This window comes from Pistacia vera, unplaced genomic scaffold (assembly GCF_008641045.1).
Source record: "Pistacia vera cultivar Batoury unplaced genomic scaffold, PisVer_v2 Contig495, whole genome shotgun sequence".
In the NCBI taxonomy this organism is placed as follows: domain Eukaryota; kingdom Viridiplantae; phylum Streptophyta; class Magnoliopsida; order Sapindales; family Anacardiaceae; genus Pistacia; species Pistacia vera.
In genome coordinates, this window is record NW_022196329.1 from 143390 (window position 1) to 161399 (window position 18010).

General features: G+C 36.3%; 3 protein-coding genes across 6 annotated transcripts; 2 read left to right on the forward strand and 1 right to left on the reverse strand.

Moving 5' to 3' along the window:
• Positions 1 to 1916: 1916 nt before the first annotated feature.
• Positions 1917 to 5465, reverse strand: LOC116105197 (sialidase). Its single transcript, XM_031391636.1, has 5 exons — positions 5178 to 5465; positions 4984 to 5089; positions 4511 to 4634; positions 3322 to 4233; positions 1917 to 2513 (listed from the first exon to the last, which is right to left on the reverse strand). The coding sequence occupies exons 1-5, from the start codon at positions 5353 to 5355 to the stop codon at positions 2127 to 2129; spliced, it is 1707 nt and encodes a 568-aa protein (XP_031247496.1). The 5' UTR covers positions 5356 to 5465; the 3' UTR covers positions 1917 to 2126.
• Positions 5466 to 12281: 6816 nt separating this feature from the next.
• LOC116105196 (acid phosphatase 1) lies at positions 12282 to 14515 on the forward strand. Of its 4 annotated transcripts, none has more exons than XM_031391634.1 (4): positions 12282 to 12330; positions 13451 to 13854; positions 13951 to 14163; positions 14248 to 14515. In XM_031391634.1, exons 2-4 carry the CDS (start codon positions 13466 to 13468, stop codon positions 14423 to 14425), a joined length of 780 nt encoding a protein of 259 aa, XP_031247494.1. In that variant the 5' UTR covers positions 12282 to 12330; positions 13451 to 13465; the 3' UTR covers positions 14426 to 14515. The 4 variants fall into 4 exon arrangements, with proteins under 4 accessions (XP_031247494.1, XP_031247493.1, XP_031247492.1 ...); XM_031391633.1 differs by having other exon boundaries at positions 12287 to 12525; XM_031391632.1 differs by having other exon boundaries at positions 12287 to 12430.
• Positions 14516 to 14761: 246 nt separating this feature from the next.
• LOC116105221 (V-type proton ATPase subunit E2-like) lies at positions 14762 to 16003 on the forward strand. Its single transcript, XM_031391655.1, is given in 6 exon segments — positions 14762 to 14863; positions 14946 to 15037; positions 15114 to 15270; positions 15371 to 15567; positions 15691 to 15788; positions 15966 to 16003. Coding segments are annotated over 6 exon segments (684 nt in total).
• Positions 16004 to 18010: the final 2007 nt, after the last annotated feature.

An 18010-nucleotide genomic window follows, 5' to 3' on the forward strand; every position in this document is an offset into this window, starting at 1 on the left:
CTTTTGTGCGCCATATGGCCATTTCTGGCCATAGATCCGACAGGAAATGGCCTCCATGCGCGACAGATTTGGCGATTTTCGGCCAGATATCTAGCAAAAAATGGCCATATTGGTGCACGACGGTCATTTTGGGCCTTCCGTGCGCCGTTTCGATGGCAGCGACGGCTGGCCATGGCGGTGGTTGCTGGCGGCAGGTTGGTGGGGGTGGTGGCTTGGGTGGGCTGCAATTTATTTTGAATTCAAGGGTAATTTTGTCCAAAAAGTTAATTAATTAGGGTGAAATAGTAAAAGTCATATTCATGTAAATAAATTTAAAAATAAGGGCATTATTGTCCTAAAATTTTATTAATAAGAGATAGAATTGTAACAAAAAAAGATAACACTGGTAATCTTAGAATACTTAAGAAAATAGAGGTAATCAGATTACCTCCAGTATTACCAATAGTAACCACTATTGGTATTTGAAGATTATCGATATTTTATATTACTTGACAACCAAACATGGTAATTAAGTAATATAAGATGACCTAACCCCAGTAATCCCATATAACCCTCAACCAAACTCCTCCTACAAGAAATAATGTTGCAACACTTATGGCTATGGGTTTCCAAGCTATAATAGAAATATGTGGATGAATTGGATTTGCTAATACATTTGACAAAAGGGGCCAGGGGGTGTTACATTAATGTATGAATTTATTATGGGTAGCAAAGGAAGTAGTAGTTGAAACCACCACATATGAAATTAATGTACAAATTGAAGTCACATGCATTATTATATCTCCTTTGATTTCTTACCACTAAAATGGTGTAGGAGGTCACATAGGTTTTTAAATATATAGAATATAAATCAAAGATTCTTTTCTCTCTAGTGAAGGCAAATAAAATAAAGTTGAAAATTATTAACCCTAAGATGTCATGCAAAAACACATAGCTAATTAAGAACAAGATTAAATGTATACCTCTTTGACTTATTTAAAAAAACCCATTAACATATATATAAAATAAACCCATTTGGAAAAGGATAGAAATGGTGGAGTTGTTGAAAAGAAAAATACAAATAAAAGGTCAAGTTATAAGTTATAACCACTTCAACCAACTAACGTTAGTTGAACATAATAAAATTAAACATATAAAAGTAAGTCCCTTTTGTCATTTCCAATACTCTAGTCTGCCTTTTCTTTCGGTCCTACTGTTTTTTGTTTTTTGTTTTTCCCTTTGTCCTCTATCTCATCTTGGCATTGAAATTTGATTTGAATGTGTCATCTTTGCCTTTTGACCCAGGTAACTCATGCAATATTGTGGTATGTAAAACGAAATTTCAAGATAGGAACAAGCATGGACAGCCACTCCATTGGACTAATGGGCTGACTAGTAAACTATGGGCTTCTCCCGTGTTAGTAGACTCACTACTCTTCCGATGTTGAAATTACCACATTAATGTAACATACTCTCATAGACCCATTATATTTGAACTAGAACCCATAGAAAAGTATTACATAGTTGATTAAGACAGCTTGATGATGGCCATGTAACTAACCCTGAGTGATTCAATAAAGACTCTTAGATATATTGCTTAAGAAGTCTAAAATTTAAGTCTCTTTTCGATTGTTAATAGAGATAATCATTAGAGCTTTTACTTGACCGATAGTTTCAGGGTATAGAAAAATTAGTTAAGTCGTACGTAAACTGAGTCGGACACCTTTGGTCATAAAAAAAAATAAAATAATGATGGTCATGAAAGTCAAAATCCACTCAAGAGTATGTAACAACTCACCTGCCAAATCAGTTAGCCTCAAAACTGTATGGTACTAAAATGCACAACATATACCCAGGTTGATTGGCTATTTTGCTGCCCATGGGTGCCAAGGCGTTATCTTACACAAGGTTACTATGATGCTTGATACACTTACAAATTTGAAGCATAAAATGCAAATAATTGAAGACAGATAATAGAGCCATTATCTTTTGCAGAAAAATACAGCCTCTACACTCAGGTGTTTTAGTGATAGAAGTTGACAGATTCCATTCTTCCAAAGTAACCAAATAATGGTAAGAGCATAGAATATAATTTAAAAATTATCAAAGAGAAAAAAGAAAAAGAAAAAACCCAATTCTCCGATATGCTATAACAGGCCGAAGGGTTCTGGCAGTGGGTCGAACCCGTTATCAAAAATCAGTCCTTGTTCGGATTTATCATCGATACTATGCAGCCAATTTGTGTTCTTCAAATCCTCTTTAAGTAGTAATGCATCATAACGGGAGCTTTCATAGATGTCTACTTCACTCAACTTTGCAGAGTATCGTCCATCATTTGCATCATTTCCATTTTCTGAGGTTCTGCTGATGCTGTTTCCTCTCTCCCAAATGCCCCTATTTTGGAGGCCTCCATTGATGTTCACAGATTCCAAAGCTCGAGCAGAATGGGTTTTAGAAGTGGCAGATCGAATACTCTGAGGGAAGAGGGTGGTGCCTGAAAGTTGACGGATGCTCCCTGAACCATTTCTTATATCCTACATCAGATATAGATATATGGTTAGGATTTATCTCAAGTGATATAGCTTGTCTCCTACAGCAGAAAGAATTTCTATTAACTTGCAACCTAAGATGATGAAATCTCTTACTTTGCACTAGCAGTAATAACAAAACCCACCGTTGTTACTACCCCCTTATGCAGCTATTACACAAGCCATAGATACAAGCTCCCACTCAAATACCGAAGCAAATCGGCTGCCACTTCAGACAGAAGGGAATTACCTAGCTGATATCTTTAAAGTAAAAACATCATCTGGCATGGGCAAAAAACAAACTACTAACCTGAAATAGATTTCTTCAGTCATATCCCAAACAACTGTATTTGAAATTAATCATTCAGTTCATTAGAAGTTGTGATTGATAGAAATGCAAATGTTGTTGCAGTATGACTGAGACAATAGTCATTGCAGCAGCCAAGAAGTAACCAACTTCTATGATAGTGGGTCATATCCTCTATTTGTTATCTTGAAATCACTTATTCCACACAGACGGGGCTTAGAAAGTTGAATGTAATTTGAATAATAGCATTAAAATTTGGAAAAGTCCTGATGTATCTTTTTCTCCTTTATTTAATTTCAGTTCTGGTAGGAGATTAAAAAAAAAAAAAAAGTGACTACTAAGAGAGAAAACCTACCGAAAGAAAAAATGAAGCAAAAACCAGATGGAAAATTAATCCGTAGATGACTCTCTATATGCCAAACCATTTAGTTAAGCTAGTTGATGTTATTTTCACACTCCAACTAATTAATTAATATATCACATTTTGATGCAGAGGAAAATACATACCATATGCCTGATGGCCATGTCCAGTGATTTTTTGGATATTGTCCTCCCAAATCCAGTGCTCTCTGGTACTGTAGATGAGGGCTTTACAGGTTTCCGCATCGACAACTCGGAGATGTGTGAGGTCCTTCGAGACTCTGGTATGTCAGTATGCCCATTGGCAGGAGTACGACTCCTTCCAGGGGGGTCTGTGAGTCTTCCCCTCGACACAATGGGTGATGAATGTCTTCTTGGCATATTTACAGAGCCAGTAGCTTCTGGGTTCCCTTTTACAGTTACAGAACCTGGCCTGGACCTACCTGCAGACACTGGCCTGTCTGGTGGCAAAGTTGTTCTAAGGTTTGGTGGTGTGTCAAGAGGAAAATCAGGAGGAACAACTGGCTGTTGTGGGGGCCGAACTCGGGGGCTTGGGGAGCTGGGTCGAGATGCTGGTCCAGAAGTGCGCCCATTTGACATAACACGGCCAGCTGAATTTGAAGGACCCACTGCTGGAATTATGGAAGAAACTGGATTCCGACGAGTGGGAGTTGATGGACGAGAGTTTGATCGGGAAGCTGTGGAATTCAAGTTTGCAGGGATTTGAGGCCTAGAACTTGGAGTTGATGGCCTTGAATTTTGGGTTGGTCGGGTCCGGTCAACAGAAGAGCTGGTGAGAGAAGGACGGGTTCTAGAAGGAGTTGAAGATCTGGATGCAGTTGGGCGGGACGATGGTGTGGAAGGTCTTGATGCAGAACGTGTACTCGGGGAGGCAGGTCTAGTGTAAGATGAGACTGAAGCTGAGCTAGTATTGAGGATTGAAGGTCCTCTATTAGAAGAATAAGTACTATATTGTGAAGAAGAAACTGAAGAGCGAGTCACTGAACTGCTTCTGGCTGGTCTTGCGGTATGGTTACTTTCCGATTGTGAAACTGAAAGCTGAAACAAAAGACAGCAAGAGATTTTAATCAATCACACTCACAAACTTCAACGTTAATTAAATGCAAGCCAAATTACAAGAAAATTTTACTCTCAATTAATTATTTTCAACTTTTTGAATCTTGGGCAGCCAAAACAATATTATGTTGTTTGTCATGAATCACCCCCTCCTCCCATCCAAAGGAAAAGAACAATCACACTGCAAACGTTGAGTCTAACATCTATTCATTAAACCAGGGAAGGGAGGCAGAGTTAAGATAAGGATGAAAACACATACCCTTGAAGCCTTTGTAGTGGAAACAGATCTAGCCAAGGAACTGCTTCTCGGAGCAACTGGGTTTGTTTGAAATTCACTTCCATCGGATGAAGGTAAGAGAGGAGTGCCAGGAGGAGTAAGAAGCCTAATTTCATTAACAGATTTAATAAAAAAAAAAAAAAAAGTAAGCCACTAATTCAACACAGGCAGTGATCTCCTAAAGTGAGGTCCTCCCTGTAAATGTTATCTTAATATTTAGTCGATTCTCTAACTATCTCAAGATAAATAAACATCTCAATGGCAGAAGCCATATCAACCGCAAGACTCACTCAAATGTCTCTAAAGATGTTACTAAACAAACAAACAAACAAAAACAAGCAAATTTTCAATTAATGACTTGGTTTCATACTGCATCAGATTCAAATAAACAAACTAAAGATATTAAAGATCCAAACCTTGACTTAGTAAACATATGATTATTAAAAAAAAATTACCAGTCATAATCGTGCTTTCCTCCCTCCGTAGACGACAACAGATCATCGATCCCACTCCTTGCCAATTTCGCTGATCCAACTGACAGTCTCCCCAGCTTCACCGAAACTGTTAAAATTTTTCATAACTAACTAACATCAGCCAAAACGCCACCGTTTTTCCTCCCCAGATAATAAAATCCAAAAAAATGACTCACCATCAGAAGAATCATCGGAGGACGCAACGGACAGAGTACGACGAGTCTTAGAGAAAAGGTCAAGCTGGTTCTCATCCGACACGTCCTTCGACAATCCGCCGGTCAAACTTTGACCACGGCGGTGACTCCGTAACTGCATTCCCTCCGCCGCAGGAATATTCCTTGACCTGTTCATCATTTCACACTAATTACCTTCCTTTCCTCCACCATAACCGAGAGACAGAGAGAGAGATCCACCGCTACACAATGGCAGTAGTAGTATATGCAAAGCCAGCTTCTCAAATTTTTATTTTTCCATTTTTTTTAAATATTTATTTTTTAATTTACGTCATATGAAATGAAAAAGACAGTGAGAAGAGAGATCCATTAATTTGCCATTTAGCGTAATTAATTAATTAATTAATTAATAATTAGCTTTAAGATCTGTGCTTAAATGTAATTAAACAAAAGGGGGTGATTGTGTGGGTGTCACATGGAGTTTTGATTTGTTAATAATAATAATAATAATATGATAAATTTTGGACCCACCGACCTTATTGTAAAATTTTTATTAATTAATGTGTTATTTATATAGTATATAGTTATATTTGGGAAATTTTTAAGATATGATGTCTCACCCATATAAAGATGAATGTGATCACTTCTCTCATTATCCCAACCACTCCTTCAAAGTTAGTTGGATTAATTTTGACAATTAAGGTCATTATTTTATATATAATTATATGATTAATTATGAATGTTTAGGTGATTGCAAGTAAACAACTTTTTCTTATTTTATAGGTGTGTTTCATGAGACATAACACCCACCAACGATAAATGAGCATCTTTTTAAGTCAGGTAGTTTTCGAATATTTATGTTCAAATTTGGGTATTGTTATCGATGAACGTTCAACCATGGGGAAGTTGTGGATAATTACTAAGCTAGAGCATGGTTCAAGTAAATGAAATTTTCGATAGAATGGTGAAATGCGTAGAGATTTAAAAAAAAAAAAAAAAAATCATAAACAATAAAAACACTTTGTTGTATTGGTTAGGTGGGCCAATATCCTGTAATGGCGGAAGCTTGGAGGTAGAGTCACATTGGATCGTTGTATAGGACTGATGGTGATAATTGTCTAATTTTGACTAGTGATATCAGAGTTTAGTTATGGGGTTGAGTCCTTTGAAGAGCATGCTACTTGCGTGCAGATGTTGATGGGAGGATTATCGGCTAACATTGAGAGACGAAAGCTAGAAGAGAATAAGATTAAATATCCTTATAACCCTAGTTATAAGCGATGGATACTAAACGTTATACATATCGACCCATTACATAGTTTTAGTAAAAAATGTAAATAATGTGATGAATTTGCATGATATGATGAAGGTAGAGAGAAGTTGTGATGTTTGATTTGATTAATGTTGAAGAATGGTGGTGGGTGGGCAAATACGTAAACATCAAATGAGTGGGGGCAAGGGCAAGGGCAAGGGCAAGCACAGGATATTACATGAATCGATGATGGGCCATGATGGATAAAAAGAAGACCAAGACTTGTGATATTTGGACCATTTTGGAAAAGGATGTGAGAGAAACATATGGACCAACATACCAAGCCCAAGGAGCCATTAAGCCATGTGATGCTTCCTCAGAAACCACATTCATCATTCATAAATCAATGTATCCGACAACAACACTTACTTTGATGTTTCACAATTTGCCCATGTTGTTATTTTTTTTTTTTTAATAACCGGGTATTCGGGCTAGTTTGTACCCATCTTAACTAATTTTTAAAATCTATTGAACAACCTATAAGCCAAATGAACCAGATAAGTTACAAATATGATAGATGATTACTTTGTGAGACTCGAATACAAGACCTTTGGATAACCCACCCAAATGGCTAAAGTCTTGCTATTATTAATGTTTTTGTGTAATCCAAAAATCCTCCAAATTCTCTTTGCAAACCCGCTTTTGAAATTGGAATCCCATCAAACCCTATAATCTTTGGAAAGAAATCTTTGAAACGAACCCAAATTTGAAATTAGAGTCATGTTGAACCCTATAGTCTTTGAGAATAAATATTTGAAATGAACCTGACATTTAATTTAGAATCTGGTTGAACCCTATAATTCGGGAATAGAGAGGATTGATCGTTCGACTAACTCGTATGAACAAACCAAATTCACTTTACATCTTAAATTCTTTATTGAAGTACAGGAGAGGTTGCTATATCCAAATATGTGGTAAGAGGTGCATTATTGAATGTAATAGTACAACGTAGACAGCTAAAGAAAGAACTTGCAAAGTAGCTTTGCAAGTCGCCATCTTCTCCTATCAACTTGCTATAAAACTCATATTATTCATTTAACAATTCATATGTATTTGGTATTCATACTATTTTTATGGACGAACTAATATTTGAGGTTTCGTGAATCTCTCGTATTAAACACATCATTATATATATATATACACACACACACTTATTATTTCATAATAATATGGAAGTTTACCCATATGCAAAATATTCACACAAATATATCAACTAGATGAATATTGATTGTTGAATTTGACTTATTTTTCATTAATTGTAATGATACTTGTAACGACGGAAATGGCTAACCATTGTTAAATAAGAATTTGATATATAGCTATAGAAAAGAAATAACAGATTACCCACCTTGGCTCTTGGGTAAGTCAAATGGTTGGACGAGTGCTGAAATATGTGGTTAATGCGCACGGTCTGAAAAAAATGGAAGGCAAATGATGTATGTAGGTGGGATTATTCAATCTTTAAAAAATATCGAGAGTTAAAATATTTTGCTACACCAAACTGAGGAAATTGGATGAAGAGGCCACCATAAACAAAGTTTTATCAAAAGGGAATGATCAATGATTAGTTACTAAAATATTCATATTATCATGATTTATTTGTTTAATTTCACCATATGAAAAGGAATGAATTCAAATCATACATATGATATGATATGATATGATATGTATTGTGAGAGCTAAACAAACCTTACAATAAAATGACTTTATATAGTTAATGAAGTTAATTCATGGGATATAATTTAAAACTTTTGATCTACTATTGAATTCATGGGTAAACAAGAGACAATATACAAATTGAAACATCTTAGTAGCCAGCAATGATTTGAAACCTGGATCGGACTGACCGGTTCGACCATTGATCGACCCCTTCTTTAGTCCGAGGCCCCCATTAACCCGGATTGACTAGCGGTTGAACCGGCGGAATAGTACCAAACCGTCGGTTCAACCAACTTGGTGGCTAAATTGGTTTACTAAAATCCCTAAAATTAAAATTTGCTATAGTGCCGGCGTCGCCGCTAGCCATTTTTGCTGATTCCGATGCCATTGCAACCACTTGACACTACCATCGACATCACCTTCACCTCCAGGACACAACTCCTACCATCTTAAGCCAAGTGAACCCGCCGATCTCGATTGCCGTCCACTTGCTAGTTCGCACGACTGCCTATCTTTAGGCTAATTCCCTATCGCTTCGACGACAATCACTCCACTTGATAACACCATCAGCACCATCTCCTTCTCCACACCAAAACCCCATTCACCACGGCTTGAGTTTGCTCACTGATCATTGTCCGCCACTTACTGCACCGATCAATCGCCCAACACTTTGTGCCTCCCCAACCGCATGCAAAGAAGCTTTCTCACCTTCCCCTAGCTACCATCTCGTTGCACTGTCATTCCTAAGTTGATGCTGATTGTGTTTGGTTGTGTTTGGGTTTGGTTGAATGATTGATCGATCATGGATATTCTCTGATTCTGAAGTGGAGTTTTGTTTCGCACGTAGGGGTGTGTTTGCTGGATTTCAAACCTGTAGGGACTGATGATAATTTCTCAATTCTCTTTGCAAACCCGCTTTTGAAATTTGAATCCCATCAAACCCTATAATTTTTGGTAAGAAATCTTTGAAACAAACCCAAATTTGAAATTAGAGTCATGTTGAACCCTATAGTCTTTGAGAATAAATCTTTGAAATGAACCTAACATTGAACTTAGAATCTGGTTGAACCCTATAATTCGGGAATAGAGAGAATTGATCGTTTGGCTAACTCGTATGAACAAACCAAATTCACTTTACATCTTAAATTCTTTATTGAAGTACATGAGAGGTTGCTATATCCAAATATGTGGTAAGAGCCTAAGAGTTGAATTATTGAATGTAATGGTACAACGTAGACAGCTAAAGAAAGAACTTGCAGGATAGCTTTGCAAGTCGCCATCTTCTCCCATCAACTTGCTATAAAACTCATATTATTCATTTAATAATTCATATGTATTTGGTATTCATACTATTTTTATGGACGAACTAATATTTGAGGTGTCGTGAATCTCTCATATTAAACACACACACACACACACATACTTATTATTTCATAATAATATGGAAGTTTACCCATATGCAAAATATTCACACAAATATTTCAAGTAGATGAATATTGATGGTTGAATCTGACTTATTGTTAAACAAGAATTTGATATATAGCTACACAAAAAAAATAACAGATTTACCCCCTTGGTTCTTGGGTAACTCAAATGGTTGGACCAGTGCTGGGATATGTGGTTAAGACACACGGTTTAAAAAAAATGGAAGGCAAATGATGTATGCGGGTGGGATTATTAATCTTTAAAAAATATTGAGAGTTAAAATATTTTGCTACACCAAATTGAGGAAATTGGACGAAGAGGCCTCCATAAACAAAGTTTTATCAAAAGGGAATGATCAATGGCTAGTTATTGAAATATTCATATTATCATGATTTATTTGTTTAATTTCACGATAAGAAAAGGAATGAATTCAAATCATACATATGATATGTATTGTGAGAGCTAAACAAACCTTACAATAAAATGACTTCATATAGTTTAAGAAGTTAATTCATGGGATATAATTTAAAACTTTAGATCTACTATTGAATTCATGGGTAAACAAGAGACAATATATGAATTGAAACATCTTAGTAGCCAACAATGATTTGAAACCTGGACCGGACTGGTTGGTTCGATTGGTTCGACCATTGATCGGCCCCTTCTTTGGTTTGAGGCCCCTATTAACACGAATTGACTAGCGGTTGAATCAGTGGAACAGTATCAAATCGCCAGTTCAACCAACTTGGTGGCTAAATCGGGTTACTAAAATTTGCTACAGTGTTGGCGTCGCCGCGAGCCATTTTCACTGATTCCGATGCCATTGCAACCACTTGACACTATAATCGGCATCACCTTCACCTCCATGACACAACTCCTACCATCTCAAGCCAAGTGAACCCGTCAATCGTCAATCGCCGTCCACTTGCTGGTTTGCACAACTGCCAATCTTTAGGCCAATTTCCTATCGCTTCTAATGACAATCACTCCACCTGACACCACCATCAGCACCATCTCCTTCTCCACACCAAAACCCCATTCACCACGGCTTGAGTTTGCTCGCTGATCATCGCCCGCCACTTGCTACACCGATCAATCGCCCAACACTTTGTGCCTCCCCAACCGCACGCGAACAAGCTTTCTCACCTTCCCCGAGCTACCATCTCATCGCACTGTCATTCTCAAGTTGATGCTGATTGTGTTTGGTTGTGTTTTGGTTTGATTGAATGATTGATCAATCGTGGATATGCTCTGATTCTGAAGTGGAGTTTTGTTTCGCACGTATGGGTGTGTTTGCTGGATTTCAAACCTATATGTACTGTTAGAATTTTTTTATGGTTTTTTTTTTTATTTTTTTTTTTTGGTTTTATGTTTATGTCACTGATTTGACCTACCAGTGGGATCTCCTAACTTAGGAATTGGCTCCTTAACCCAGGTCAAGGCCCAGGTTGAGTTTAAAAACATTGGTAGCTAGAATAATGATTCCTATAGTAGTGGTGGGCAAAATAAGATCATAACCTAATCGTGAAAATGGGGTTGTGGGAGAGCATAATTTAATACTAATTAAAACAAACCAATATACATATAAGGATATAATTAGCAACTTACAATACTTGGAATGAATGGTCTCAGGTAGGTTAATTTTAGGTAATGAAAAATGGATTAGAGGTAATGATTCTTGTTAATGACTATGTGCTTAATAGTAAAGTCAAACACAGCTCATCCTCCATTTTGAGGAGATACTAAATTGACTTGGATTGGGTTGCCGACAATGGAAGATACACAAACCATCTTACTAGTTGAAATAGGGAGCTGGCCTAATACACAAAATAATCCCACCCCCTCTCTACCTTCTCCCAATTTCAAATTTTATGTTTTGATTGGATAAACCCTAGCTAGTAGCTACCACTCTTTGTATCATGCCCACTAATTTACATCTTTAACATAAGTTGACTTCTTTCTAACACTACTTTTCCCATAAAATTATATCAAATATTTGCTTTACATTACGTGTGATCCAATCTCAATATTATTCCTTCTTTATTGGCTCAATTCTGCCTCCCTCCTTGAATCTCTCTCACACTTCCATTGGTGGTTCAATCACACATTCACTTGTTTATTGATATATCCATGGATAGGTCAGCCCTTTATCAGAATATAATGCAGAAGAAAATGCTCCGTCAATGCATGTGCGTACCACCATTATGGAGGAAAATACAGAAATATTTTAGGCGGTGTAGCTGGTGCATAATTGTTTATGCACCAGCTATTCACTTTATGATTAAGCTAATTAATAAACACTTCGTCTTTTGAGGTGGAAAATATAGTACTTGATGATGATGATGATGGAGAATAAGACTAAATGGGGATCAAATATTTCTTAAAACTTTCCAACCAACCCATGCAAAATGCAATGTTATGGAATGGCACAGTGACGGCTGGACCTCCACTTCTGTGAAGTTGATGGTCTCTGACTCCATTTCCACTTTGTCATGGCTTTCTCTACTAATAATCCCAGCTCTCACAAACCTTGCCGGTTGTTGCTACTCAATTCTTCTTCTTCATCATCATCAATAATTTTCTCCAACCCACTTCTGGGATATACTCTCCAATCACATTTCCCAACCTGTTTTTTGCTTTCTGACGCCACCCCCACCGATTTATTTTGCTATATATAAGTAAACATCCAACTTCATTTCTAAAAATGTCTCTTGTTTTAAGGACTTTATAACTTCTTCTTGCTCCATATATATTGTTTTGGTATATCTATATACACTAGTTCATGTACTATACATATATATTTTCCAAAATTTCATGCAATGTTATAGCTCTCTCTATCTCCTCCTTCTTCAATAGTTAGGTAATCCAGGTTCATTAATGATCATCTTCTTCGATTTTTCTTATTGAAATTTAAAACTTTCCATCACATGGCCATTGTCGATCGGCTGCTCGGATGCATGCATCTTCAACATTTTAGCATGTATAGATGGCCTTGGGGCCATTAATGGTGTGCTTGATTGATTATACCTTCCTTAACTTATAATAGTTACAATCACAAAGACATTCTTCTGCAATTCGTTATATTATTCCTTGTTCATGATCTTCCTTTTCCTTTCCAAGATATCAGTGACCCCAACAAGTCTATATCTTAATTGCCCCACTTCATTTTTATACTTATTTTCTGGACTTGAGAGGTAGAAATAGAATAACTTCTCTTCAACTTAATCTCTTATTGTTGACTTAGCATCTTCTTTTCTTATCTGCTTTATACGTATACAGTATACGTATACGTAGCTCAATCATTTAAGTAAAGAAAAACATAGGTTCAATCAATTAATTCACGTGGCAGACAAAGCAGCAGCTAATTTGGTAAAAATAATTTTGACAGGATGGATCTTTCTCTCATCACTTTCCTGGGAATTTCCACCAGAAAACGACCTTCAACCAAATCTAATGCTAGATTGATTTGCCCTACACCATACGTTATTCCTTCTCATCTCCTAGTTACACAGAAACTTGCTCCCCCATCTTCTCATTACTTTACCATTCTTTCTTTAATCAGCCCACCTTTTCTATATATAAATATGATAACACCTTTACTTAATCCTCTGCGTCGTAAGTTTTGTGCTGAAAAATTTGACTCAGTCTTCTCCTGATTCTAAGTTCATTGTCATCTTCGTAAGTGTTAACCTTCCTATGACCCCAGTGCAACATAAATTCCACAGGCACGACAGAATTTAGTAGACTTAATTTTGATCTAAGTCATTGTTTAATCAGTTATATATCTGGGAAATGTATCCACAAAACATGTTTGCAAAGAGTTGGTTTTTTTATTTTGTTAGAATTCAATTCATCTAATTGATTTGATTTCTTCGTGTAGGAAAAGCAGGAACTTATGTTATTAAAGGCAATGATGCAGCCCGTAAAGGAACTACTGTTGTTTCTGCTGCTTGCGATTTTTACCAAGGCCACTGGCATGAGGCCTCCGCACTCGAGAAGTGCGAGTGATTCTCAGCAAAGCATCAGCTTTTGCCTGAGCTGGAGGCTCGCAGTCGAGGCCAACAATGTACGTGCATGGCGCACTGTCCCAACTCAGTGCCTGCGCTACATTGAAACTTACATGATCGGCGGCCAATATGACAGAGATGTCGAGCTGATTGTGGAGCAAATCTTAAGCTATGTTAATGAAATCGTTGTTTCCGACGATGGCATGGACGCCTGGATTCTCGATGTCGATGACACTTGCATCTCAAACGTTTTCTACTACAGAGGAAAGCGTTACGGGTACATCAACATAAAGCTGTATAATTGATTTATATATGCAGTCATTATCGTTATGATTTTGTGTTCATGCGGAGTTAAGTTTTGAGTTATATGCAGGTGTGATCCATATGATCCATCTGGGTTCAAGGCATGGGCGTTAAAGGGAGGTTGCCCTTCGATTCCTGCCATGCTTGTGCTGTTTAGCAAGCTGGTTGAAGGTGGATTCAAAATCATCCTGGTGACTGGCAGAGATGAAGCCACTTTCGGGGAGGTCACTCGAGAGAATTTGCGTAATCAGGGATTCAGTGGCTACGAAAAGCTGATTATGAGGTCAGACAAAAACTGCAGTTTTTAAGCCGTATTTTCTAAGTCAACGACTTCATTTAAGTTTTAAATATGTTTCTGTGGGCACAGGAGTGAAAGTGACAGAGGCAAAACTGCAGTGGCTTACAAATCTGGAATTCGGAAACAGTTAATGGAAGAAGGCTACAGAATTTGGGGGAATGTGGGCGATCAGTGGAGTGATTTGCAAGGAGAATATGTGGGAAACCGCACTTTTAAGATTCCCAATCCCATGTATTTTGTTCCTTAAAAATTTACATATATAAATTCCAACTCAAATAAGTTTGAACTGTAACCCTTCAGATGAAGCATATAACAAATTCAATAAAAGTTCATGTTTTAGGGACCTTTGTGTTGATTTTGAAATTATATGGACTTAATAAATTATCCCACTTCTGAAATTTCGCCATATTTCCTTGGATTGGATTCAGTAAACGTCCAGCAGTAAGTTGAGACGAAATTTCGGATCAAACTAACAGACAAAGAAAAGGGGAAGGCCCTGTTTGTTTCATTCTTTGTTCAAGTAATGAAAACAAATTCTGATTAAAACTAAAAATTTAGACAAAAAAATTAAAAAAAAAAAAAAATGAATGACGCTGATGTATCGAGGCAGATTCAGCAGATGGTGCGGTTCATCCGCCTGGAGGCGGAGGAGAAAGCTAATGAAATCTGTGTCTCCGCCGAGGAGGTCATTAATGTCTTGACAAAATAATTTTGTATTTAAAATTTTCTTAATTTTCGAGTTGCTTAGACTGCAAATAATTTAACAGGAATCCAACATAGAGAAACTGCGACTAGTTGAAGCTGAGAAGAAAAAGATCAAACAAGATTATGAGCGTTAAGGGAAAACAAGAAAATGCGAGTAAACTCATCGCTAAAGCAGAGCATTAACTGTAATCTTCACAATGGTGTTTGTGATTATTTGGTGATACATGCAGCGAATATTCAACCCAATTGAATGCAGCTCGAATAGAAGTTCTTCAGGCGCAGGATGATGTGGTGAAAGCCATGAAAGATTCAGCTTCCGAGGAGCTTGTGCGCGTTTCCAATGACAAGAAGGCATACAAAACGCTTCTAAAAAGCTTAATTGTTCAGGCAATCACAATTCTTTTTACATTTCATCTTCTAAATTTACAAATGGTGTGACATTGTTTACATTCTGATAATCTTGATATGTTTCTTTTGTATCCTCTAGACTATGCTAAGCCTGAGGGCGCCGGCGGTGTTGCTGAGGTGCAGAGAGATAGACCATAAAGTGGTTGAGTCAATCTTGTATGAAGTGATAAAAGACCATACTGAGAAGGCCAAAGTAGCAGCCCCCAGTATCACCATTGACACTAAAGTGCACCTCCCACCACCTCCAAGCAATGAAGATCCACATGCTCCTTCTTGGTATTTCATTTCCCACCTCTATCTGCAAGTTCTTAAATTCGATGCATCTCTTAAATTATCTAATAAGTTTTGATCACATTACATACTGTTGTTTAACACATTTATTGGTTGATGCTTTGAAAGCTCTGGCGGGGTAGTCGCGGCTTCGCAGGATCGGAAGATAGTGTGTGAGAATACTTTAGATCATAGATTGGATATTGCTTTTCGCAAAAAACTGCCTGAGCTATGTATTGATCAGCAGCAGCAGCATTGCCCCAAGCATGCCTTTGCATAAATTCTGTTTTCTTGGTATATTGCTTGTAGCATTATTGACTATTCACTGAAGTTAATGTTTTTATGGAACTGATCAACAATCAGTTAAGATTAATCTTCTTCTTCTTCTACTCTTCTGTTCTTGCAGATTAGGAAGCGCCTTCTGGGAAAAGTGGGTGCATGATTGCTGGTCTTTAGTCTATTGCTTTTTCTTTATAATGGTAAGAGCGGCAGAATCCTCTTTTTGAGCATTGGTTAAGCATCTTGTATATGAGCTTTCCACTGCTATTACCTGGTTAGTAAGTATGGGTACGCCAAAAATAGGTAAGGGTATGATACGGGTATATGGTGAAAAATATATTTATAAAAATTCAGTCATAAAATTTGGATATGAAAAAATACAATATGAGTATATACTGATTTTATATGACATAACTTTAATAGTACGTTTTGAAAAATACAATAATATTAATCTTGATTTTAAAACTTTTTATAATTATTGAATTAAGGGGTGTTTGTTAAGGCTTTTTATAATCATTGAATTAGGGGGTGTTTGTCTAAATTTATAAGCTGGTCAAACTAACTTATAAGTTCTAAAATTAAGCTAATACGATTTGTTATAACTTTTTGAACTTATAAGAAAAAAAAATTATTATTATTATTATTTTGCTTATGAATATTCTGTTAATAAGCTAGTTTAACAAAATATATTACCATATTATCTTAATTTAATTTTAAAATTTCATTGTTATAATATTATTCGTAGTTATTTTAATAATAAATTATACTTATAAGTCACATTTTATTAAACGCGTCAACTATTTATCAATTACTTATAAATACTTTAACCAAACATATAATTGTTTAAAATTTTAAATACTTATAAACTCAAATTAGCTATTTAAGCTTATAAGCACTAACTCACCCGAACAACTCTTAATCTAGTGTACCCCCATTTCTCATACTAGGAAGACTAAATACAAAATAAAATACTAAGGCTCCGTTTGGTTCACAATTTTGTGTTTTTGGGAAAAGTTTTTTGAAAAAAATTAAAAAAAAAGTTGAATTGGGCGGGTATTACGATGTAGGATTTACAAATTATAAAATACCCCCTATGTTTATTTTTTTACAAAACACCCCTTATAATAAAACATTTAAAGTTAACAAAAACACCCCTAATCCACCCTCAAATACGGACAGCCGGCCACCACCGCCGGAGGGTGGCCGGAGTCGCCGTAACAAAAACATTAAAAATATTTAGGGGTATTTAATTGAAAGCCTAAATTTAGGGGGTTTAAAAAATATTGAATAAAGTTGAATAATATTGTGAGTTTTTGGATATTTTACTGTTTAACTTTTTTGGGAATACTAAAAGTAGTATTCCCAAAATCTAACCAAACGAAGCCTAAGACTGTGGAGATTAATATAACAAAATAATAATAAATAAAATGAACAGGATTTGTTAAAAATTGAAACATTTTCACAACTAAAACTAAAAATTAAATATTTTAAATAAAATTTTCTACCTTAAAAAAAAAAATTCCATGTATTATCAAGCATCAAGATAATAAAATAAAAAAAAAAAACAAAAAAAAGACCAGAAAAATCATTCAAATCCAAAACCCTAATCTACACAACAATAATTCAACCCTAATAAAGCCGCCACCACTGCACCACCAACAAAGCCACCAAAAAATTCAAGAACCAACTTGCTTAAAACCCAGTTAACGCATGAAACCACCACCACGGCAAGACTACTATGACAGCCTCCATCACCATTACAAACACCAAAATTGGGTTGGTGATGGTGAAGGTCCTGACTCTTGAGCGATGGTGGGGTGTATGGGACAAAGAGAACTGAAGAAGTTGAAAAATAGTTGAAGAAGAAGAGGAAGAGGGCGCCAAAAAAGAGACGAAGAGAATTGAAGAAGAGAAAGTGATTTCATTTCATTTGAGTTTTGAGCAAACTGCACTTAAAACATGACGTTTTGGCTGATTAAATAACAAAATTTTATTTTAAAAATTTAGGGCATTTTATTTTAAAAATTTAGGGCCGAATTATACGGTTGGGACATATGAGTAGTGTATAATTCAACTGTACTTATAAAATATGTAAATTCACATTTTATACACAAATTATACGACTGGGCATATAACTTGCATATAAACTGTGAATATACTAACTAGTGTT